This window comes from Pollicipes pollicipes, unplaced genomic scaffold (assembly GCF_011947565.3).
Source record: "Pollicipes pollicipes isolate AB1234 unplaced genomic scaffold, Ppol_2.1 Scaffold_5724;HRSCAF=6776_pilon_pilon_pilon, whole genome shotgun sequence".
Classification (NCBI taxonomy): domain Eukaryota; kingdom Metazoa; phylum Arthropoda; class Thecostraca; order Pollicipedomorpha; family Pollicipedidae; genus Pollicipes; species Pollicipes pollicipes.
The window spans coordinates 11,785,007-11,809,541 of NW_023596746.1; the positions used below are offsets into that span (position 1 = coordinate 11,785,007).

General features: G+C 59.2%; 1 protein-coding gene across 1 annotated transcript in view; it reads left to right on the top strand.

The window, feature by feature from the left end:
• Positions 1–5,696: 5,696 nt before the first annotated feature.
• LOC119102668 (discoidin domain-containing receptor tyrosine kinase B) overlaps positions 5,697–24,535 on the top strand; it is a gene marked incomplete at its 5' end in the record, with an annotated part of 35,293 nt that continues 16,454 nt past the window's right edge. The window contains 5 exon segments of the mRNA XM_037226127.1: positions 5,697–5,794; positions 13,174–13,279; positions 18,385–18,616; positions 19,180–19,327; positions 22,037–22,213. Coding sequence (XP_037082022.1) covers positions 5,728–5,794; positions 13,174–13,279; positions 18,385–18,616; positions 19,180–19,327; positions 22,037–22,213 — 730 coding nt within the window.

A 24,535-nucleotide genomic window follows, 5' to 3' on the forward strand; every position in this document is an offset into this window, starting at 1 on the left:
CTCTCTCTCTCTCTCTCTCTTCTCTCTCTCTCTCTCTCTCTCTCTCTCTATCTCTCTCTCTCTCTCTCTCTATATATATATATATATTCTATTATTCTCTCTCTCTCTCTCTCTCTCTCTCTCTCTCTCTCTCTCTCTCTTCTCTTCTCTCTCTCTCTCTCTCTCTCTCTCTCTCTCTCTCTCTCTAATTATTCTCGAGTCTAAGCCACGCTGTCAACGTTTTGTCGAAAACTCTGCACTTCTTTCTTTCTTGGTAGCCCCAGACTGGACCCTAGTCCGCGACAGCTACAGTTGTCGCGAATGCCGTCGTTGTGACGAGGGCAGAATCTGCCGAGAGCCGTCTTCAGCTGTTCAGATCCAGAAGCATCTCTTTTTAGCTGTTTTAATCCGCACATTGCGGACCCGCACGCTTTAAATTGGCATACCTACTGGTAGGAATGATGTCAGTTCAAATAAACGTTTGTGGTTGGCATGGCCCGCGGCGAAGGCCATTTGCCGAGGAGCGCATTGGTTGAAGGTTGAATCCGTACGTCGCTGTAGACCGTGTGATGCTCCGTTCCGAAAGCTTAAGTGCGTCTCGAAAAAAGACACTGTGCTAAACCCTTAAGGATAGATCTAAAATCCAGCTTAGCGTTTCGTTAAATTCGCGCGATTTTGGTCATGCTTGTGCATCATTTTCGCCAATATGGCATTTCAAGGTTCCGTGGCATTTATCACGGAAATAATTTGGCGAATTAGTGTAATACAGATGTTGAGAGCTTACACGTTAGAAAAAGGAAGGCAAAGAAACAGCATTTCTTTCATAGTGATGGCAGAGAGTCCAATGAAATTTCTCCCGCAGGACCGGTTACTTCAGATAAAAATTCTGAGTTATTGAGAGGGATGTCAGGAAAAGTGACATCACCAATCAAATAGGTGGCGTCTGATCCAACGAAAAGTGAAAGGTACAAAAAGATGGCACGCTTCCTTTAACTTGAACAATGCTCTAATGAAAAACGACAACGGCCGGGATGGGTCCAAGACGTTCGGGGATGATTGCTCGGGCTGCTCGCCCTGTTCAGCTTAGGCAGTTGAGTGGGGGGGGGGGGGGGGGGGGGGGGGCGCCATCCACAGGTGGAAGAGACCAGCATGCCATGTTTTGTGTTTCATATGCACTTTCACCGCTGTCGCTCTCTCGCACGGCTCAGCTGACCGACGTGACGCGTTCGGTCATACCGTGAGACGGGATCAGCGCAGATCCAAACTCACGACAACCCGGGCAGGGCAGGGGCAGAGTGAGAGACGGCGGTGACTTGCAAGCCGTTTCTAGCTTGGTTTATCTTAAGATCACACCACACTGCGGTTGCGCTGCTGTGATGATCCTCTCCTTTCTTTCGACCAGGCAAAAATTGAGGATTTCGCTCACCCGGGCACCTTTGATTCGTCCCCCCCCCCGAACCGTTTCCATCGGCGGCCGCTCTGCAGACCCGTCTCGGTGAACACAGCCCCTTATCGCCGGATTTAAACGACACCCCACTTGCAAACCTGTCGTGTCCGTTTGACAGGACGGCCCGATAAGATCCAGATCGACAGCCGCCGGCCGGCTTCGTTCGTCGCTCTGCGCAGTGCGCCGCTTTTGCCGCAAAAGCCTCACGCGCCCGCTCCTCTCAAGCCATCGGGCCATTGGCCCCGCCGCCGAGATAATACCATTAGCGGACAGAACGGCGGTCCGGTCCGGTCGTCGGCAGCTAAGCCGTGCTCGGCGCGGGGCTACGACTTCCGGTTGGCGTGCGGCCGCGCGCCGCGCCGGCAGCAGCGCTGCGCTGCGTGCGGCACGGCTTGTCGCGTGCCACGCCTGGACCCCGGCGGGGCACGCGTTGTCGTGTGTCACCCCTGAACCCCGGTGGCGTGGCAGCAACGCGTCTGGTCTGCGGCGCCAGGCGCGTGGCCCGCTCAGCGGCATCGCTGAACAGTCGTGTATTTGCGAATGTGGTGCGTGCGTGGCAGAAGATGGCGGCAAAGAATAACTCGCGTGGTGGAAGCAGAGGGCAGCTCGCAGCGTCGTGAGCTGAACTAATGCTCGGGACACGGCGCCGTGACCTATTTAACCAGCAACGTGACAAACCGAGAAATCACCGAGAGCCTCCAGCGCTGATGCTGATGCCGCGCCCGAGACCGACCCCACGCTTGGCACCAGCCTGCGAGGGCGGCGTCGGAAGGCAGCAGTGGACGAACCGCAGGGCGCGTGTCCGCTGCGGCCTGCCGCCGCGGACGACACGGCATGACTCACGCCCACGGCCGCCGGTTGACGAGCGTCTGTCAGTCGGGACGACGTCTGCCCGCGCCGCTCCGCCGTCCCTGAATCACCCCGGGTAAACAGCGGCAGCGGCCGGCCCGCCAGCGCAGGCCCGGCGCACACCGGCTCTCCGCAGCCGTCCGCCGACGGCGCGGCCCGCCGTGAATATTTGGCCACCGGCGCGGCGGCGTTGTATACAGACGCGGCGCACGACTGCGGAGCCGCGGCGAGGCGGCGGTGCGGCGCCCGGCGCGCGTCGGGACCACCCGCCGCTGAGACGTCGCCGCCAGCGCGACCGGCAGTCGCGGGCTGATTTTCCGCTGTGCTCGCGAAGCCTTCTCGGTCGAGCGTTCTCGAGCCCAATTAAACATCACCGTCCCGGGCGCCTGTCAGGAGAAGTAAACGATTTTTGAAGACAAACAACAGCCGCGCGCTCTGCAGTGGGCCGCTTGCAGCGCGCGGAGAAAAAGCGGCGCGCGCGCAGCGGCCGCCGCGCCGTTTTTCGCCGATCTGCGCGGCGGTGGCCGCGGCCGCGGTTCGGCGCCTTTCACTGCAGTCGCGTCCGGCACGCAAGCGATGCGTCGCGGCGACGGTGGCATCTAATTATCGCCGGCTGGGGGACGCACGCGAGCGCAGCGACCGCGGTCCAGCCTCAGCGACTAGGCCAGGGGCGCCTCCAGCAGATTGAAGAGGGACGGGCCGTACGCGATACGCGTCGACAAGGCCAGTGGCGTTTCCAGGAAGGCCGGGGGGGGGGACAATCTGGGTGCGGCTGGAACCATGATCAGGTTGTGCTAATCTCTTCTCGAACGGGAAGCGATGAGCGCTGACGAAAGATGGCGTGAAGCACCAGCGACAATTACGCGACTGGATGGGGTTGCACGTTACGCTCGCATGAGGGTCAAGCGTGAGACGAAAATGCACGATGAGTCAGCGGAAACAGAAGAGTCGTCGCGAAGCGCCCACTCTGCTCCCCGTTCTCACCACCACCCCTTCAGGTGTACCATGCCGTCCGGGAGAGTCACACGGGCTTTAGAATGAGAGCCGGCGACCACACGTCCGCCACTATTGACCCAGCGTGCGTTTCCAGTTAATTGGATCGTTTCCCGAGGTAATTTCTTTTGTTAACTCTGGCAGTCGGTACACAGCGAGTGATCTATGGTCATTACCCGACCGTAGTTAATTGACTGGAGATAGCGGCGCGCCCGGCCCTATTCTAATAATTGCGGCCGCCGGAATTAAGCTAATTACTCGGCCGGCTACAACCGGAGCACTGCCACTAACGCCCGAGATGAAAGTATTCGTGACGGAGCCGCGCCCGCCGCCGCTATCAATGGCCGATCGAGCGCCCTCCCTGACTCCGCGGGCGCCGCCCGCGCCCTGGCGCGCTCGAGCGAAATCCGGCGGCGGCCCTTCGTCACGCGTCGGCGGACCGACCTGCTCATTTGCGTCGGCCGCATTCACTCGGCCATTGGGCAATCGACGTCAGCGGGCCTGCAGAGGAGCGTGACCCGGCGGTAATTGGCGGACCGCCGCCGCCGCCTCTGCCGCCACCGCGGCCGGCCGGCGCCGTCGCCTCCGTCGTTCGGCCGAGTGGCCGCCGCAAACACAGGGTTGCGTTTGCCCGCGTAAGTGACTGCGCGATAATTGAACGCGTCCCGGCGCGTTATATTTGGCGCCGACGTCTCGTCCCGTCTCATTAGCGGAGCAAACGTTGGCGCGTGGGTCGGCCGGATGCCGCGCGCGACCCCCGAACCAGCTGCGTCGCGACGGGCGGCCCCGCGCACCCCTCCCCGAACCCCCGCGCCGCACGCGTGAAGGACAGCATGCCGGGTCAAAAGGTCGCGCGGTTCTGACGCGCCAGGGGCGATGCAAGCGCGTACCTCTTCCAGACACCACGTGGGGAGCGAGTGCAGGACAGACAGAGGGTTACGAGGTCGCGCCGCCTGGACGGCTGAGGTGACGAGCGTTCTCTCCGCTTCTGATCACGTCCACGTGGGGGGGGGGGGGACACGCAGACGCATCGCAGTGCTTGTGTCCGTGTTCCGCTGTGACCTGCTGACCCTCCTCCCCTTGCCAGAAGAGCGCAGCGAGCAAACTGCGGGTCAAGAGGTCGCCGCCGCAGCCTGGCCCAGCGTCGGGACGTCTGGCCGATGTCCAGCGTCCTGCCCGAGGTCCGTTTCTCGGTTAGCCAGCTGGGTAGCGCGCACGTCGACAGGCAGACTTTTAAATTGTTGGAAGCCAGCCCATAACACTGTATAATCGCCGTGATCGACAGCCCTCTCTTCTCTGCACGTCCGGGCTGTCTGTCATCTCCGAAACGCAGCCAATGCCCAGGGGGCATTATTCCCGGAGCCAAGACGCCTGCTACTTACATGCGGGTTTCCCTTGTCTCCGATACTAGGCGACAAAGATCGGGTCTGCTGGGACACCGCCCCCTCCCCCCCCCCCCCCGCCCCGTCGCCTCCCCGCACGCAGCCTGGCAGGATTAGCCGCACATTGCCGAGGCGAGTCTGGTCTGTTGTGTGCTGATCCCGGCGTGGGCAGAGCGCTCTGTGAGCGGGCCGGCCGGAGATGCCAGCTCCGAGGAGCGTGGGGAGCACCGGACGGAAACGATCACTTCATTAAGCAAATCATCGGCTCGTTTCCGCGCTCCGCCACCGCCTCGCCATCTGCGGCGGGAATTTGGCGCGAAACGGCGCCGCGGTGCATGGCGCGAAACAAGCCGGAAGTCGGCTTCCGGACGGCGGCCGACCGCCGACGTGTTTGTGCCGGGCTCTGTTTACCGAGTGGGGAGTGAAGTGCAATCAGGAGTATTTCTGGGGCAGAGAGTTGATGGGCTACCACGTGTGGTCGCAGCGCCACCGTCCTCGTCCCGTCGAGGGCTGTTCACTGCGGCTCGAAATAGCATTAGGCTGCATTCCTCTAATTGAAAAGAGCCTTCCGGCTTCAGGACACGGTCAAACTCTGCGCCTGCCGTTTGTCACCACGTCTCTGCACGTAATTCGAAGCAATTAACGAGAACAAAAAATCGCGTCCTTAGTGGTAAGTTTAACCGATTGATGATTTACCCTGAAAACGCGGATGGTAACTGCCTCCCTCCGGATCAATGCTCCTGACCTACTGACAATGAATATTGGTTTGCCGCGGTAGCCGAACCGCGGACTCACCGCGGCGCAACCGCCGCCGAGGCGTCCCAACGTGCGAACACGTGCACACACGCGTGTATATAGCCCAGGGCGGTCCAGGGCGGGACCGCGGGTGCTGCCGAGCGTTCACAATATGAAACGTCACCAGACTGCGGGCGCTCTGACGTGACGTGACGTGACGTGACGTGACGTGTTCGCATTTGCCGGCGGTCGAGGCGGCCGCGGAGCCAGGACGAGCCAGGCCCCTGACCGTGTCCCTCCGCCCCCGACAGGTGGCTGCCAGCTGGAGATGTGAATCCGGAGATGGCCAGCCTGCAGCACCTCCTTCTGTTGGCCTCCCTGGTCGCGACATCACACCAGTTTGACATCCGTGAGTACATGTTACGAAACGCACCCATGTTTAGCGATGGATATATCGGCGTTTAATCGAACCGGACTTGGCCTGGTCATGTTTACAATTTGTCTTGTCATCACAGATGTTCACTCTTCACTCCGTTATACCAAACACCCACATCGAATTGGTTTACCATCCCGAGCTTTTGGCTCACAGACGCTTGAAGTGCGCCTTCCGACCGTTGCCGTGTCTAAGCGCACGGCACAGTTAGTGGCTTCACAAGATTTGTGGGCTCAGACCACCACGCCGAACAAAAGTCACCTGCGCCGGCGGAGCTGCAGCTCTGCCTGTGACCCCTCCCTCGGCCACGTCCGCGCCCGGGGAGCTGCAGCTCTGCCTGTGACCTCTCCCTCGGACACACACGCCCGCGGTCGGTCACGTCCTCGCCCGGGGAGCTGCAGCTCTGCCTGTGACCCCTCCCCCGGTTACGTCCTCCCCCGCGGAGCTGCGGTTCTGACTGTGACCCCTCCCTCGGTCACATCCTTGCCTGCGGTCAATCACGTCCTCGCCCGCCGAGCTATGATTCTGCCTGTTACCCCTCCATAGGTCAAGTCCTCGCCCGCAGTTGGTCACGTCCTCGCCTGCGGAACTGTGATTCTGCCTGTGACACCTCCCTCGGTCAAATCCTCGCCCGCAGTTGGTCACGTCCTCACCCGCGAAGCTGCAACTCTGTCTGTGACCTCCCCCCCTCCCCTCGGTCACCTCCGCACCCGCGGAGCCGTGGTTCTGACTGCGACCCCTCCCTCGGTCACGTCATCACCCTCGGTCAAGCACGTCGTCGCCCGCGGAGCTGCGATTCCGCCTGTGACTGCTCCTTCGGTCACCTCCCCGCCCACGGAGCTGCGGTTCTGACTGTGACCCCTCCGTCGGTCACGTCCGCGCCCCGCTGTGGCCGCTCTCCTCGAGCAAGCTCCAGTCCCCCGTTGTTCCAATGGGTCGCAGTCAGGTGCACAGATCCGGCGTGCGGCCCGTCGTAATTTATCCCCGGTCGGTTTAAATCACCATCGCTAATTGTTGGCGCGCGTGCACGGGCCCACGGCCGCCCCGGGGTTGCCCTCCGCCAAAACAGCGCGCCGCGACCCGGGGCAAGATGGCGGCCGCGGGCGTCGCCGCGGCCAATCTGTGCCTGACCGATAGCGCGACACGCCGTAAATAAACCCGCCATCCATTTTATCGGAGCCGCCAGCCGTCAGTTTGTGTATTTGTGCTGCAGCCCGGCCGCGGCCGCGTCTGTTTGTTGAAACGCAGTGTCGCCGCAGGTTGTTTACTCAAGGTGAATTCACTAAAACCTGGCGATCACGCCCGAGCCCGGCGCACGGCGCCGCTTGAGCCGGGTAATCGCAGCACGGGACAGGCTAAGCCGGCCGGAGGCGGCGCTGACGTCACCGATATGATTGGGTGATTCCTGTCAACGATGCGTGTGGGAGACCCTGTACATTGCATCATCCGCTTCGAGCACGGGCAAGAACACCTCAGCTGATCCGCTCAGCGCCAATTCCTGTCGCTCCGTTTGACGTCGTGTGCTGTAAACACAAGTGAGCCAATAGATATCGCTTATTTGATCGATAGCACAGCCCTGGAGGATGTTAACATTATCCGCGGTCTGAGCGGTCATTTCGTTCGAGAACCTAACATTTGGGCTGCATGCCGACTTAACGATAGAGGAGGCTCGCCGGGCGCTAAAACTCTTGATTCGCTCTTTCCAATACCTCACGACTCTTGTAGCGTGATTTGGCAGGGAGCTGTCATAGGTCATGCAGACAGTTCTTGCAGTGCATTATACACAGAGCACATGTGTTTGATCTGACTTGAACTCACATTCGTATTAACGCACAAGTTTCCGATCTCCGCTTTAGCTGGATATTTGTCCCATCTCAGTCGCCGTCCCATGTCGATCTCCGTCACATTTCGATCTCCGTCCCATCTCGATCTCCGTCCTCAATGGATCTCCATCCCATCCCAATCTCCGCCCTATCTCGATCTCCATCCCATCTCAATCTCCGTCTTAAATGGATCTCCATCCCATCCCAATCTCCATCCCGTCTTGATCTTCCGTCCCATCTCGATCTCCGTCCCGTCTCGATCTTCAGAATCATGTTAACTTAAAAGCGTGTAACCCTTGCAGGACTCAACACAATGTCCCGGATTTGCACGCTATTCCTCAAGGAAAGATACACTCATCGTTTCTGTTAGCCTCCTTTTCACTGTTCGCTCCGCCATACGCAGACCGTCGTCTGTCGCTGCTGCAGACACCTTTAGCTCGAGTCAGCAATGCTAGGCACAAATTGTATGCCAAGCAGACGGAGTCTTATCTTTGCTTCTTCGCAAGCGTGCCAATGTCGATGCATCTCACGCTGGGTTTATGCATTCCGCCTGGAGGTGGTTACGTTTGACTTGCCGATATGGCCGTAGACGCGTAGCTTATTCAATGCGTGTGGAACTGTATGTGGTTTATTTTTATCGTCTGGGCGTCGGCTGTAATGGATGCCGCCCGTTAGCGACTCTGTGTTTACATTCAACTAAGTTAATTTTTTGTTACAAGAAAGAAAGGAATCGGGCTCCTTCGAGTTTTTCGGTGATTTTTCGGTGCCGTGGGGTTGGTGTTCCCATTGACGCAAGGAGCGACTTTTCATTTTCCAGGCTAAGTGATCTTATAAACCAAATCTTGGCTATACTGGCTTCATGACAACTTACTTCATAACATCACTGAACCAGCGTCTGATGGTACATGTAGGTGGATTAGTGTTACCTTAAGAGATCCGAACTGCATATTACGCTCACACATATACAGGCAAAATATAATGAGCTTCCATGGTATCTCACTTATATTTGTACTGAGCGCTCCCTTCAAGTTTCAGTTTCTTGATTACACTGTCTTCTCCATGAGCTTCCTCGCAGAAACCACCGCCGCCGCAGCCGCGGCCTATTAATTGATCATCAGGTTGTTCCAGTTTTGTTTCTCTGATCCACAATGCCCACTGTCATTCATATTTGTTCTCAGACGTTCTCAAATGTTTTAAGACGCAGTTCCGGTCTTATGTTTTTTCTCTCTCTTCTTTTCTTTTGAACTTGTCCGTTATATCATTCCATCCATGGTGTCAATCCTTCCGCAAACTCTTCTTCGGCGCCGCTTCGTTTCCAATTTTGCTTCTCCGTTATCACCTTAGCATCCAGCTGGGCTTCATGTGTGTCCGTCTGCCTGGCTTCACCACGCCTTTCCCGTACCGGTATGACGTCATTTGACGGCCCTTTTCGTCTATCCCCGCGTTGTCTATCGGGGGCCGGATTCGGGCGCTTCCTTCCCAGCGCTGTCCGTATTCTGCCGGCCGACAGCACGACAGCTTATCTCCAGTCCGCCGCCGCCCGTTCGGCCATGGTTTCATCAGGTCAGATCATGCTTTGTCATTCCCCTTGTCCCCCTTCGATCGTCCGTCCTTTGACGTACTCAGCCTCTTCTCGCCTGCCGTGCGTGGCGAGGAAAAACCTCGCGGAATGACCCGCAGGACCTCGCGGACCGAAGCGGCGCTTCCCGGAGCGCCTCACCCTCCCTGTGCCTGTCACTATCGCCACCACCGCCGCCGCCGCCGCCTCGTTTCCAATTCTGCCAGCGTGCGGCGGCCGGCTGGTCGCTCGCCCCCCCCCCCCTCCCTCCCGATCGGGTCTCTCAGTCTGTCGCGGTATGCGCACGCGGAGCGGGGCGGTGACCCGGTCTGTCGCTCGTCCCGTCCCCTCGCTGGGGAGGACAGCCTCCGTTCGACGCAAGGCGACCAGCCCAGGTCCAGTTCTGCCCAGCCCCTCGCTGGGGAGGACAGCCTCCGTTCGACGCCAGACGACCAGCCAGGTCCAGCCCTGCCCACAGCCGCTCTCTGAGCTTTCCATTCGGCCATCAAAACAGCGCTCTTTGAGCGCTCCCGTGGCGGTTTTTAAGGCGCGATTTAAAGGCGAAAGATCGGACAGAGAGCCGTTCCCACTATTGCGGTCTGCGCTTAGAACCAAACAGGCTCCCCCTGAAACCGCAAGACTGGCCTGTCCCAGACGAATAGGGATCCGCCGTCAAGGGGGGACGGATCAGAGACCCACAGACTCAGACGCTCAGGTCACGGACCCTGGAGCACAGGGACATAGATAGCTCAGGAACCTCCGCACGCAGACAGTGGTCAGTAACCTGCAGATACATAGACACAGATCAGGGGCCTGTGGCCGTGGGGGCGCAGGTCATGGCCCTGCGCCCGCTCGCCCGCCGTCGGTGCTGACTAGCCGCCTGCCGGATAGCTGACGCCGTTTTTGCGCCGGTGTCATCCGGCCCCGTGGGCGGCGCCGTCTGCCGGACGCCGTGAGAGCGCGACGCTGATGAGGGGTTCTGGTGCGCGCTGGCACACACATAAAGCGCCGATTGTTCGCGTTTGGCCACCGCCGCCACGCTTGCCGATCCCCCTCCCGCCCCGCCTCCTCCTCCCACGGCCGTTCACACCCACGCCCGTATACGGGCCAAATATGGCAGGCGACTGTCAGGCCCCTAAGCTCCCAATTCGGCGGCGGCTTGAGAAGACACACACTACAAACGGCCGCCTAAAAATACTCGACGCCAATAGCGCCGCTGTCACGGCGTGGTTCGCCACCATCCTTCAGTTGTCCGTGATAACACGTTCTGAACACAGTGGCGCTTGAGGAGCCGCTCTGTTGCGGTTACCAATGACGACAGTTTACGATGCAGCTGGCTTTTTATGGTTCATTTGACGGATTCCAGAAGTTTTTCGGTGTTGTACAGGCTAATCGAAGTGGGGAAATTTAACTGCACTTTCCGCAGGTTACGCCAACTGAGGGACTACGGTATTCGTGTGATGTTTTCACTGGTTGGAATGCCGATTAGGCATTTCGGGCCCTTTTTCATTTCTAAATGCCACCACGTCCGAATCGGTATCAGCCTTGCAATGAGTCCTGCGTGTTGCGAACTAGCACACGCATCACAGATCCGCCTCAGTTATCGATACGCTCCGCTGTGGAAGTAGGACAACGACAGCATGTCCACGGTCGTTAATGAAAGACACTGAATGTGGGCTGGTGTTGCCTTTTCGTATTGGGTTTTGGGGTGGAGCGCTAGGAGATACCCGGCGCCGGCTGAAGGCGTGCTGAACCGATAAGAAATTACTGTGTGGAGTTAATCCCCCCTGGGGCATTGACGGCATCCATAACCGGCTGCTGCCTGCTGTGGATCTTCAGCTGCTGCGCTTCATTCCAAAGCCCTACGCCTGTTGTTAAGGCCCATACGTCACCAACTCATCCCTGAACTCGACCTGGTCTGGCCTGGTCCGGCCTGGTCTGGTCGGCAGCCGCGGTCCTGGCGCGACCTCCTCCGGTCCCCGGCTGGGCCCACGTTGCCTGGACCCTCTGCGGTGCCCGGCCGGGCCCACGTCGCCTGGACGGCTTCGGCCGCGCCGGTGTCCGCGGTCCGTCCGTGTCCGCCGGACGTCCGCGGAGGAGGGGCGGCAATCGATCTGCGACGGTGTCGCCGCGCGTCAGGCGATGATGTAGCGGAAATTGGACTGGCCCGGGCGCGACGCGCCGGCGGGGCCGCGTGGCTGCCATTCCGGAGCTGGCCGCACCCCCGCCGCCGTCTCCTCCGTCCGGCGGCGGCGCCAGCGCGGTCCCATCGGAGGACCTCCGCGGAAGGGGGGGGGGGGGGGGGTACCGGCTCCTGGGGTGCCAACCACTGCAATATAGGTAATACAACACAATGATGTAGGTGCCGGGGCAGGAAAACTGACTCAGCCACAAGTAGAGCACAGTCACCTTAATTACGAACATACGCACCGCGGACTCATGACGCATGAGTGACGCAACATGATCGTATTAGCCCCGTCATTACGTTTGCTCCATGACGGACGGGCGAATCGAAAGTTGAAGTGAATGGAGGCATTTCGGACTCTTAAGCCTACGCAGTGCGATTTCAAAGTTTGTGGGTTGGTGATTCTGTTTTGCGAAAACTGCCCGTCGCCGACTGGACTAAGAGAGACAGACAATCGCGAACGATATGACTACACTCATCCCCTGGCGTCAAACTCCCCCATCACATGCCCCGAAACAGCCTGCCCCAGCGACGCATTTTCGAAAAATGAGTTTGGGGGGGGCTGAGCAGTACAAAATGACGCAACCTACCCAAAAAATTGTCACAAAACTGGTTTCCTCCAGATCCGGATAACTTTCTTCCCAAAGTTGAGTGCCGGAGCCCAAGTTGAGAGAGGGGGGAGGCTGAAAACCCCCAACTGAAAAAAGAAACTAACACCCCTGGCCCTACCGGAGCATTTCTGCTTTGTCCCAGATGACCCACATTCGACGTCCTCCCTCCCTCTCCAGGTCGCAAACCAGCGACGGCACACGACGTGGGCGCTCCATAAAAGTTTTATATGGCCGATAGATGGCGCCAGGTGTGGAGAACAAATGAGTGCGGCGTGGAGCGATCGGGCCATGTGATTGGACCAGACGGCCGGCCGGAACTACGTCATTACCGGCCGCCGGCCAAGCGCCCTCGCGGAGCCCCAGTTATCACTTATTTGGTGGTCACAGGTGGCTGTTAGTTGGTAACAAATACAGGTGTTTGCCCGGTCGCCTGTATTACACCTCATCTGTCATTCACTGGTGTGTAATCTGGGGCCGGTTTTAGAGTATTAGGAGGGGGGGGGGGGGGCATCAACGGAGCGTTGGCCCCGGTTACTCCGCGCAGGAGTGTGACGTTTGGCGACCGGCAGCGTGGATATTTTTTTGCGTTTCATGGTAATGGAGGCCCTGGCGCTGTGTTCGCAGAAGGCCGAGTGGGCCTATCATTCACCCACTTCTTTGCTCAATGGTCTAAAACAGCATCAATCCCGCACAAATTGGATAATGACGTAATGAGTCATGCTGGGCTATGAAAGATAAGCGACAACCGACGATGGCAGTACAAAAAGGACGTGGATAAATACAGTTGGATCATTCATCTCTGGTTTGGAATTTGAATGACGGCTCCTTTCATATGAAGCTACGTTTCAATGTCCTAACACATCTTGGACTCTTGTGGTTCGTCTCCATGCAGGTCGTCATTAATAACCAGCAGCTGGGTGGCTGGAACATGAAGCATGAACCCAGCGCCGCAACCAGAACCAAATAAGCCAAACTAAACTGGTACACTGCCATGTAAATAAACGACCGAAATGCAAACGTAAACATCACATTTCCCGAACGAACTGAACTGAATCCGGGCAGCAATGAATTCAGCAGTTCCCCTGGACTGGGTTCGATCCCCGGTCTCGTCGCCGCCCTCCCGACGGCGCTCGAGCCCGTGCTGCCCCTCCCTCGCTGACGCTGGCCGTCCGTTTCAGGCGAGTGCGATGCCGCACTGGGCATGGAGTCGGGCGCCATTCCGGACTCGGCCATCACGGTGACGTCGTCGTTTGACCTGGCCCGGGTGGGGCCGCAGCACGCCCGGTGAGTTCCGGCCACGGCGCCGGCGGGGCAGGGGCCGGCGACGACGGGCAGAGGCCGGGGTATAGGGTGCCGGTAGTGTAGTTAAAGCGTCTGGGAAACCAGTGGTACTGGGTTCGACTCCCCGCGGTGCCCGCCCTTCCTGCCAGGGTGAGAGGCAGGTGACGCTATATAGCCTCAGCAGCTGAGTGCGTCGTAAAACTCAAATGACCCAGGCGGGTAGAGGGCGGCGACGACGGGGCAGGGGCCGGTGACGACGGGGCAGAGGCCGGCGACGACATCAGAGGGCCAACAGGGATGGCTGGGTGCCGAGGCCGGTCTCCCGCGAAGTTCAGATTTTGACGGTAAATGAGCGGAGATGCGTAGCAAGACTAACCTAAGCAAATCAAAGCTTGCTGTTACTGTCATTCACAGTCATTGTCAGAACAAAACATGCTTTGGAATAATTTATTAGTTCTGATGATTCCATATGTTATCGCGCTATATGACGGCACAGTAGACGTATCCCAAAGCCCCGGCAACTAAACTAACTAAGCCCTGGTGAGCGCTACAGGACTGGACAGTCACGGGACCAGGAAGCTCAAATCATCATGGCGAGGGGTGACTGGGGAGGGGAAGCGGGATGAGGGCAGAGGGGGGGGGGGGGGGGGGGCGGAGAAAGCCGTCGCACAGGCAGGACACGGTCGTTCTGGTGCCGGAAAGGAGAAGGCAATGAGAGCGTCAGGCGGTGCAGTACTGAACGCTATCACGTAAATCGACCGATGGAAGATCACCGGATGACCTACGGTTACCCAGCGCACCAGCGGGCGGGCGGCATGACTGGAAGCCACAGTCGCGGACGATGCCATGTTCGGTGGTGATCCTTGCGGCTAGATCGTGTGATTGCCCGAGTTGACTCACACCACCTCCCAGACCAGTGGCTGAGAACGACACCAGTTGGCCGAGAAGCTGGGGCCGGCGCGCCTTTCGCAGACGAGCAGTAGCCACTAGCCCAGCTGCACAGCACAGTGCGAGACAATAGCGAGCAGCCACGCGGCGCGGTTACAAACGGCTCGGTCAGCGGAGCGCCGCTGGCGGGGCCGATCTATGCGTCCCGTCGTTTGCACGCCGCTCGGTGCCCTGAGCGCCGCCCATTGTTCAGATGATGGACGGCTCGCCACTGCCGTTCCTCAGACACGGAGATCGTGTCGGGCGTCGCAGCCATCTGTCAGAGGCCGGGCTGATGACGTCCCGGCCTGTCAGCGGACCACTGCGACCCCGCTGGGGGTCCTCTCACGCTGCAGTGATCCCCTGACTTTGCAGCGGGTACCCTCACTCTTCGACAGACCCCACTGCACGCGACGGCAGCTTCTGGCGCATTATCAAATCTGCGGAACTGCAGTGGGTCCTCATACCCTACAGTGGGTCTCCTGAACCTGGTTCTGCACACCTGACGCTGTCGTGGTCCCCAAGATCATGTACCCCCGTCCCCCTGTCTGACTCTGCAGCTGACCCCCCGGCCCAGGAGCTCCAGTGTCGCATGCGGGGTCAGCAGACGTGCTGTCACTGCTGGCGGCCCTTCGGTGGCGTCAGCGGCGCCGGCGGCACCAGCAGTGTGACACCGCCAGGCTGACTCACCGCGCGCCGTCAGCTGCCCGCCAGAACGGCGCCACCGAGCGCAGGACGCCAGTCGCCGCCAGCTGATCGGCAGAACGGCGCCACCGGGCACAGGACGCCAGACGCCACCAGAACGGCGCCACCGGGCGCAGGACGCCAGTCGCCGTCAGAACGGCACCACCGGGCGCAGGGCGCCAGTCGCCGCCAGCTGCCTGCCAGAACGGCGCCACCGGGCGCAGGACGCCTGTCGCCGTCAGAACGGCACCACCGGGCGCAGGGCGCCAGTCGCCGTCAGCTGCCCGCCAGAACGGCGCCACCGGGCGCAGGACGCCTGTCGCCGTCAGAACGGCACCACCGGGCGCAGGGCGCCAGACGCCGCCAGCTGATCGTCAGAACGGCGCCACCGGGCGCAGGACGCCAGTCGCCGCCAGAACGGCGCCACCGAACACAGGGCGCCAGACGCCGCCAGCTGCCCGCCAGAACGGCGCCACCGAGCGCAGGGCGCCAGTCGCCGCCAGCTGCCCGCCAGAACGGCGCCACCGGGCACAGGGCGCCAGTCGCCGCTAGCTGCCCGCCAGAACGGCGCCACCGAGCGCAGGGCGCCAGTCGCCGCTAGCTGCCCGCCAGAACGGCGCCACCGAGCGCAGGGCGCCAGTCGCCGCCAGCTGCCCGCCAGAACGGCGCCACCGGGCACAGGGCGCCAGTCGCCGCCAGCTGCCCGCCAGAACGGCGCCACCGGGCGCAGGGCGCCAGTCGCCGCCAGCTGACCGTACGCTCGGTACCGGGACGCGCGGGCGCATGCGACGGGGCGCCAGCTGAGGGTGGCGGGAGAAAGAATTATTGGTGTGCTCCCTCAAGGTGGCGCGCGTAAGGAGGAAGCGGCATTGGAATTGTGGGAGCAGAGGAGGCTTCTCCTCGTTTAGCGTTTGGCAAGCGTGTCGTTCGGTGTCAAAGCTAATTACTGCCGACATGCAGCGTCCTTCCAAAGCTGCGAAGGTCAAAAGTCTTCTCCTGACTTTGTCCAAAGAACATTATTTCCGCGTGACAGTCGTCTTTGCAGTCACCCTTCACTGTGAGCAGTGAACAGTGAGCTGCTTTACTCGGCCTGGTATCACATGCGCTGATGTAGATAATGTATGCAGACATTCTCTCCCTATGTTCCACACATGCATTCACAGTCCTTGGCGTTCCTGAGAGTTTAAGCAGGCTATCTGGCGGTGGAATCAGACGGCACGCCCAATCACTATCTCGTGACCAGCTGCGGTCGGACTGGTCATATCAAGAAGCCATCGTGAGATTCAGCCGAACTGGTGGTATCAAGCTTCCATCGCGAGACTCGGCGAGCACGAGCAGGCTCATTTGGGGATCAAAAGACATGGAAAGAACCAAAAGAGCAGGACGTAAATGTGAAAGATGAGTTGCGCCTTCGAACTTCGGACGAGAACGTGTGCACTGCGCAGTTCCCAACCCGCCTTCGATCTCTGTCCGTGCTGATAAAACACGGCAACTTGTCGGAATGGTCGGATTCGCCGCCGAACCCAGACGGTCAATATCACAAAGCGGCCCGTTACAATCCACATATCAGTTGTCAATGCCTCAGCGCGTTCAGTTTTGGCAGTCACGTGTTGGAGCTCGAAAGATCAATAAATCACAGCGTTATTTCTTTCAGGACATAATGGCAGCCTTCACAATTTTCTCATCTGCTGTGCAGTTCCTCACACCAGGGAACAGTTTTGTTTTAATGGTACGGTACATTTATGCTTACACGGGCATGTCCAACATGACATGGTACATGCTATCCAGGATTCTAACATTGAAGACAACCTGCCGTCAGTTGCAAGAAAATGCCAAAAAAAAAACCCAGCCAGTTAAGAGAAAGTCACCTGGCTATGTCATTACACTGCTCTGGCCGTCCAAAGATTCTGCACCGCCGTCAGCCTGCAGAACGAACCCGCGAATCCGGGTGCAGGCGCAAACCACACATTACCCTTGCATGCCGGGCCAGCGTCTAAAAACGCCTGGCCATCCACCGGAAGCGTTCTCATTTTTGTCTGTCTGCAGGCTGTGACACATGCGCAGCGACTGAGGGCTGTCCGTTGTTTGCAAGCCAATGACGTGATCATTGACGATAGCGCCGCCGCCCCGCGGTGCTCAAGGGCGGATCCAGAACTCTGCTTTGAGGGGGATATTTATTTTATGTCCCCCCCCCAATGGGATGGGAGACTGGGCGAGGTGGAGGTCTGATGCCCCCTACGCAAATGTTGACATTTGATTTATGCAACAACAGCATACATGACAAAGAACCACGTTTTCTGACCATTGCCATGAGTTTGGGCCGCGTTCAAGCTCTCGCAGACCGGAATGTTCCCGATGTCCTGACAGGACGGGGACCGGCGTCCTGACCGGACGGGGACCGGCGTCCTGACCGGACGGGGACCGATGTTCTGACCGGACTCGGACCGGTGTCCTGACCGGACAAGGACCGATGCCCTGACCGGACGGGAACTGGTGCCCTGACCGGACGAGGACCGATGCCCTGACCGAACGGAGCCCCCAAGTTTTTCCTGCTGGCGGGGTCGTCACGTGAGTCTCAAGGACGCCACTGCCTCACGCCTCCTCGGGCTCGCCCCTGGCCGAGCTTGTGCAGCGAGCAGGCGGCTAGTGTCCTGACCCAGCCGGACTTCGCCCGGCATGGCCAGCCTCTGTTTGGGGGCGGGGTGGACCAAAAGTGGACATTGGTAAGGAGCGCTGTGCAGCTACCGTGAACTGTGCATGTCCACGTTGGGCGATAATGAACAGAACACGCGGCAGCGCAGCCAGGCAGTCTTACAGTTCTTTGCCTTTAAACACAGGCCTGCAGCCCAGGACAATGAAACAGGGCTCCAGTTGCGGTTGGATGCGATTGCGATCAAAGCGCCGGTGCCAGTGTTTTTGTGTCGCTGGCCTATTTTTAGTCTGCTTGGTGTGGAGGAAAGGAGGCTTTCCTTTTCCCTGACCGTTATTGGATCACATAAATGAAAACAACAGGAAATGGCCTTTAATGAATAAATAGCACCTCACACAAAGCGCCCATATTAAGTCAGAGACTTTCAGGTGACGTTCCAACATTTGTACTGTGCAAAGTGTACAATACGTCCAGTGCCATAGTGCAGTATTATTCAAGTAATGTACTTTGCAACGTATAGTGTTTGACATAGAAACATTGAGTGTTAGTGATTTGTACTGCAAGCCAGACTGCAAGCACTTCCACAAAATGTATTGTCCCTTTCCGAAAACACACAGAGCTCCAGAAGGGCGTTCTAGATCTATCGTGACTCAAAGAAACATCTGAGCTGTGATGGCGAAAAGCTCGTCGTTCTTCATCTGACCGGACGTGTCACGCGGCCTGTCCACCGACGCTCCGTGTGTTCCATGTCGTGACCTAACCTCACTCCGACAAGTCCTGCCGCGACCAGGCCGCTGACCTGGCCGCTTAGCGTGACCTGACCCCGACCTGCCGTGCTCCTCCACAGGCTGAACGTGGACCGGGACGGCGGCGCGTGGTGCCCGGACCGACACATCAGCAAGGGCATCCGAGAGTACCTGGAGGTCGACCTGACCCGGGCCCAGGTGGTCAGCGCCGTGTCCATACAGGGCCGCTTCGGCAACGGCCGCGGCGTGGAATTCGCCGACCAGTTCACCCTCGAGTACTGGCGGCCGGGCCTGACCGCCTGGCGCACATACCGTCAGTGGAACGGCACGGAGGTCAGTGAGGGGTGCCCTTCCCCACGTGTCAATCACGCGGGAATGCGGACAAGCAACGTCCCGATTCGACGCTGGGTGGTGGGATTCTAAAGGGGTCGTCAAAGGAATTATGGACGGCCGGTGTGGGTTGCCACATACTGTGCTCGTTGCTTGCAGCATCGTTTGAAAGATGTGTTGGGTAATTGAAGGCGTTGTAGGCATTTGTGCACGATTGCAATTTGTTGGTCTTTAGATGTTTATCGACTCGTGCCACTATATTGCCCGTAAGTGTCGCAGTCGTGATGAGGTTGTAAGCGAAGTAACGAATGTATCTCAGCGATCAGCGGCGCGGTCGGAGTCCAGTTTTAATGAGACGAACCGAGATGAAAAACAATGTCCACCGGCCACGCTGGAGGTTGGACCAACCTTAATTAACTAGTGTCGTGTCTGAGCTCACCACCCTGACTCTTGTTCCGTATCCGCCACCCATGCTCCCCCTCCCCCCCCCCCCCCCCCCTCCTACCCGCTGCAGTGCTCGCGTCCCGGCCGCACGTGCCTGACACTGCCCCTGGCGCGTCGCGCAGGTACTGCCGGGCAACGAGAACAACTATTTGGCGGTGCAGCGGCGGCTCGTGCCACCCATCTTCGCCACGCGCCTGCGCCTGCTGCCCTACAGCGAGTACGCCCGCATGGTCTGCTTGCGAGTCGAGCTGCACGGCTGCAATAAGACAGGTCAGCCGTCGCTCCGCCCCGCCCCGCTGCAGGGCTGACTTCGGCCCGGCAGCGCTGATGAACCGTGAAACTGGGGCAAATCGTTTAATTAGATGAATGGGTGGACGGGTGTTGTGGCGCAATGTAACGGTCCGGCCGTGGCAGTTTGGGACGGCGGTGAGGCTGGAGGAACGGGCGCAGGAAACTGCATCGATATGAGTGCCGTTGAAGCAAGGAGGAAACCAACTTATCTGGGACTTTCACAACCGACGAACTTGTGGCTCGATGTGGAGCGGTGCGGACTATGTAGGACTTCTCAGCGCCACCACGTGTTTTTCAGATAGCTCGAGTCATTTTACCTGAAAGAGCATCACCCCTTAATTGTAACCAGAGACAAGTTGCATCTCATGAGTTCATTGACTGGACATTGGACACAAGATACCACGCGTCCAAGTGTTCGATACGAACCTCTAACACATTCGTCGTGCGCAGTTTCCACGCTAGTTGTATCGCCTTATGAATGCCTCCTGGCCAGCAGATGCCAGCCTTCTCACTTCATTTGTACATATGGTGACACGCGGCACTTTCTCCGGGGCCACCGCCGCTGCGCGAGCACGCATTTCGACGGGAAGTGGTCTGGGGGGCCGGGGCCTCCGCCGCTGCGCGAGCACGCATTTCGACGCGAAATGGTCTGGAGGGGCTCTCCGACGCCGGCGCACTGAGCTGTAATGGACTGGCCAAGCTGCGTTGGCGAAAAATGCGCCGCAAAAACGCGCCGCAACATGACCGCCGCTGACGGATCCTGTCCAGAGTGGGGTCCCAGACACGGGCCGGAGTGGGATCCCAGACATGGCCCGGATGGGATCCCGGCGCTGGGCTGAAAGGGATCCCGGGCGCTGGGTCGGATGGGATCCCGGGCGCTGGGCCGGATGGGAAACCGGGCGATGATCACGAAAGTGTCCCGGCACACTACTGCATGGCTTGGCCGGGGTACGCATGTATCGCCGGGCTAGATGGTGCCACCGAAGTAAAGTGTCTTTTACTACGGACGCCTTGTGCGAACATACCGTTATAACTGTGCACTGACACATCCAGCAAGAGGTACAGCGCCGCAGTACGGCTGCGCTCTTCAGCCCAGATTAAGCCGGCGTGCCGCGGCCGGCGGCCGCATGAATCAGCGCCGCTGTGTCATCAACGGCGGCCGTGAAGGGTCGACCGTCTGGGCGGTTTGAATAAGCTCCGGCGATTATACGGCCCAAGGAGCTGTCGAGTGCGAGATGGCTGCCGGCTGACAAATGGGCTGACTCACTTCTGGAGGCGCCGTCCAGGACGCTTGTCTCAGCTGTTTCGAACAGCGTGTCACCCCGGCTGATCAAGCCTTTTTCTTTTGAGAGGGTCAGTTGCATGCGGGATCTGCACACGCTCTCAGAATGTTTCGGTCCGGCGTAAGCATGCATATACTCGCTGTGTTCATATACGCACTTCGTCAGAGGCTCACCCTCAACCTCAAATGCTCGCGTATCTGGAATATATCTGCATCCCATCGCTACCATGGCAACAGGAATGGCTCGGATGGCCATGAGAGGGGAAAGTAACGCATATTTGTTGAAGTATTTGTGACACGTGAGAGGTAGCGCACGGTCGTAGGCGATGTTTGGTGTTGTCACTGCGGCGCGGCATTTTCTCGTCATCGTCACCATTGCGAGCAATTACCGATTGACTTGCAAATTGTTTCTCATGGAGGCTGCAAGTCACTGCAAAATCCAGCAGGCCTCTGCTGTGCAGAATTTCAGCACTTTTTTCCGCGACGAGATAATGACGGCCGAAATCCTCGTCCTTTGTCTGCATTCACTTGTGCTATCAGAGGGTTGTGATAATTCTGCACAGCAGCGGCTTGTTGCACCTTATCAATTCTGCAATGACACACTGTGAATATCACGCAGTATTCACCCTCTCTGCGGAGATTTCCGACTCGCGCCGCTGAATCTCAATGGCCGTTAATGTCTCTGTCCCGAGACCCAGCCCAGGTTTGCAAGGCGGGGAGCTACGGCAAACGACACCGTTTGCTGCCCAGACCCGCTGACCGACCGCCGCAGTCGGATTCGTCAGGATTACTCACCAGGCGCAAGTGCGACGCCGCGTCGCCCTTTAAACCGGCTCCTCCTGACGGACGTCCGAGTTCGACGGCCGATGCCAGCATGAAAGAGCCCCTCTCGTGCTGATGCCGGACGTGTAGCTGGCCGCTCACTGCGTTTCGGTGTTGAATTACAGACTTTTTCTGCTCCTAACAATAGAAAGGCTTCGCAAAAGGCCGTTGCGTATATGCCTCCGTGGACATACCGTGCAATTCTCTTTTGTCAAAGCCGGAGGCCACACCGCACATTACGCTTAGTGCATGGCGCATGATGTCGGACAGGTCGTATGCAGACTGTGGGCCGTGCAGCACCAGCAGCGACATTTTGAAATGACTGGACAACAATAGGGACCAACCATACGCTTGAAATCAGTCCGGCAGCGGTCGAGATTGTCGCTGCCGGACTTTCCGAGCCTCCCTGAATCGGATGTCTGGAAATAATAGGGTGGTGCGTTCCAGCTCGCGTCGTCCTGTTCGACTCTGTACACGGGCACCACCAGCCCGTCACCTTTCCCAACAGCCTCTGACCGGGCTCCACCTCTCGCACGTCGCCCGTGACCCCGTGACCTCTGCGGTGACCTCGCCTCCCTCCACAGACGGGGTCGTCTCGTACTCGGCGCCGCAGGGCGAGAGCCGCTGGCCGGGCGTCGAGCTGACCGACCGCACCTACGACGGCCTGCACGACCAGGGTCAGCTGTACGGCGGCACCGGCCAGCTCAACGACGGCACATACGGCGGCGACAACTTCAGGCAGGACCGTGGACACGGCAGAGGTGGGTCCGCGCGCACGCTCCGCCCGTACCCTCGCTTTGGCCAGGTGGAGACGACGGACACTCAGCGCGTGTGGTGAGCGGTGGTGACCTAAGGCGATGATTCGCGATGGTCTTGGCACGTCGGTTCTGGGAGACTCGTGGCTACGTGGTGCCCCACGCCTAGAAGCGTGGGGAGCAAACGTGCATCCGTGACAGCTTTCATGTCGAAGGTAATGTCAGTGCAGCGGCGATCGGGACCTACGAGCCTACTTAGAACCTCACTCGAAGCATGTGGCCATAATTACCGTGCCTAGTCACCGCTGACGAACAGGTGGGCTTGATTTCGTTCTGACGTCATGTGGTGTGCGGGCCGCGTATTGGTACGGCAGCTTCCGTGACATGACCTCCACGGGGCAGCGTCCAGTGGGGATTACGTCACGCGTTAGATGACGTCAAGTGGGGCCGTGGTTGCCGGCTTGTTGATGAAGAGGCCAGCTCCAGTAATGAGCAAAAGCGGCGGCGAATGCAGCGAGGGCACGCCGGCATCTGGAGGCGGGAGTAATGAGAGAGGAATGTTTACGCAGGGGGCGGTGTTGTCGCGAGGCCGATCATATGCCAAAATAGCGCTGCGCTCGTGAGAAAACAAACTCGTCAGCACTCTAGGCCGATGTTTATAAACATTTATTCGGAACAGTTTTTGTGCAATTATTCAATTTGTTTGACTGGCCGCATGCATATCGCGTGTGAATAACGCATGGGAACGCGTGCACCTGCAGCGCTCATTTTTCGTCCATGGTGAGCGCGCCGTAAAATGTGTGGACCGCTATGTCTTGTCGGCCGGAACAGACCCGTAACCAACAAGAACAAAGGCATCGATCTCCTCACGTGACGCGTCTCGTCATATATTTTCTCGGTCCTAATCTCCATCAACGAACGCCGCGGCCATTGTAATGGCAATATATTACGCTCGCTTGGCGTGCTGGAGACTACGCCGTGGCCAAAGTCGCGGAGCAACACATTACGCCAGGCAATGTGTCATTGCCTCTGACCAGGAGCGAGCTCGCCGGCTCGCGGCCGACTATCTGCAGGCGCGCCGTTGCGATGGGGCCGTATTGGCACCGCTCAGCTCACACCAATCGCTTGCCACCACTTCACCCCGACGCATGTATCCTGAGCGCGCCTCTGGTCCTGTGTGTCCTGATTGCGCCTCTGGTTCCGTGTGTCCTAAGCGCACCTCTGGTTCTGTGTGTCCCAAGCTCCTCTGGTCCTGTGTGTCCTGATTGCGCCTCTGGTTCCGTGTGTCCTAAGCGCGCCTCTGGTTCTGTGTGTCCCGAGCGCGCCTCTGGTCCTGTGTGTCCCGAGCGCGCCTCTGGTCCTGTGTGTCCTGAGCGCGCCTCTGGTTCTGTGTGTCCCGAGCGCGCCTCTGGTCCTGTGTGTCCTGAGCGCGCCTCTGGTTCCGTGTGTCCCAAGCTCCTCTGGTCCTGTGTGTCCTGAGCGCGCCTCTGGTTCTGTGTGTCCTGGTGTCCTGAGCGCGCCACTGGTCCTAAACCTGCCTTGGCGCCCCTCGGGCGAGCGGTCGATCGCCACAACTCGCCGACCTGCACGTTTCGCCAGCGCGTGCCACCAATCCGGCGTAACTCCTCGTCAGCCGGCCGGTCGGCGGCAGACACACGGATCCCGTGACTCGACGGGGCTTGGACGGCGGCGGCGGCGTCTGGCACCTCACGACACCCGTCCTCGCGCGGCGGCGGCGGCCGCGCACGTCCCCAGATATTAGCCAGCCTCGGTGTCGCGCAGAATGGGGTGGACGCTGTGATTGGATGCCGGTCCGATGATCCGCCCCAGGCTATATTGGCGCGGTGGTCGCTCGTCCGCCGAGACGGGCGTGGTCAGCTGACGAAGCGACGCTCTCACGCCGACAGGAGGCGCAGCGGCGCGGCCGGAGGCGGCGGCGGAGGGGAATATGCTGTTGGTCTGAAGGCTGGTGGTGGACAGAATCAGAAACCTTCGCCCAGCGTTCAGCTACGGGCCAGGGCCGCGCGGCTGGCTGCCAAGGGCGTCGTTAGGCATGAATCATTTCCGAACAAGGCAATCGACAGCCACTGGTGCTCAGGAATAGGTCCCACGCGCAGTTACGTGCTCCAGTCGTCGTCAATGCCCAGGCCGATGACGCTTTGAGCGGCCGTAAGTGGATTGCAGAGTTACGGGCGGGACTGAACATGGAGCGGGAGTGAGTCGGACTGGACAGATCGCAGCGCTGCCTCCCCCGCTTCAGTTCGTCGCGGTCAGTGATGGTTTGAACTGCTCGGGTCAGGATACCGCAGACAACAGCCCTGGCGCACC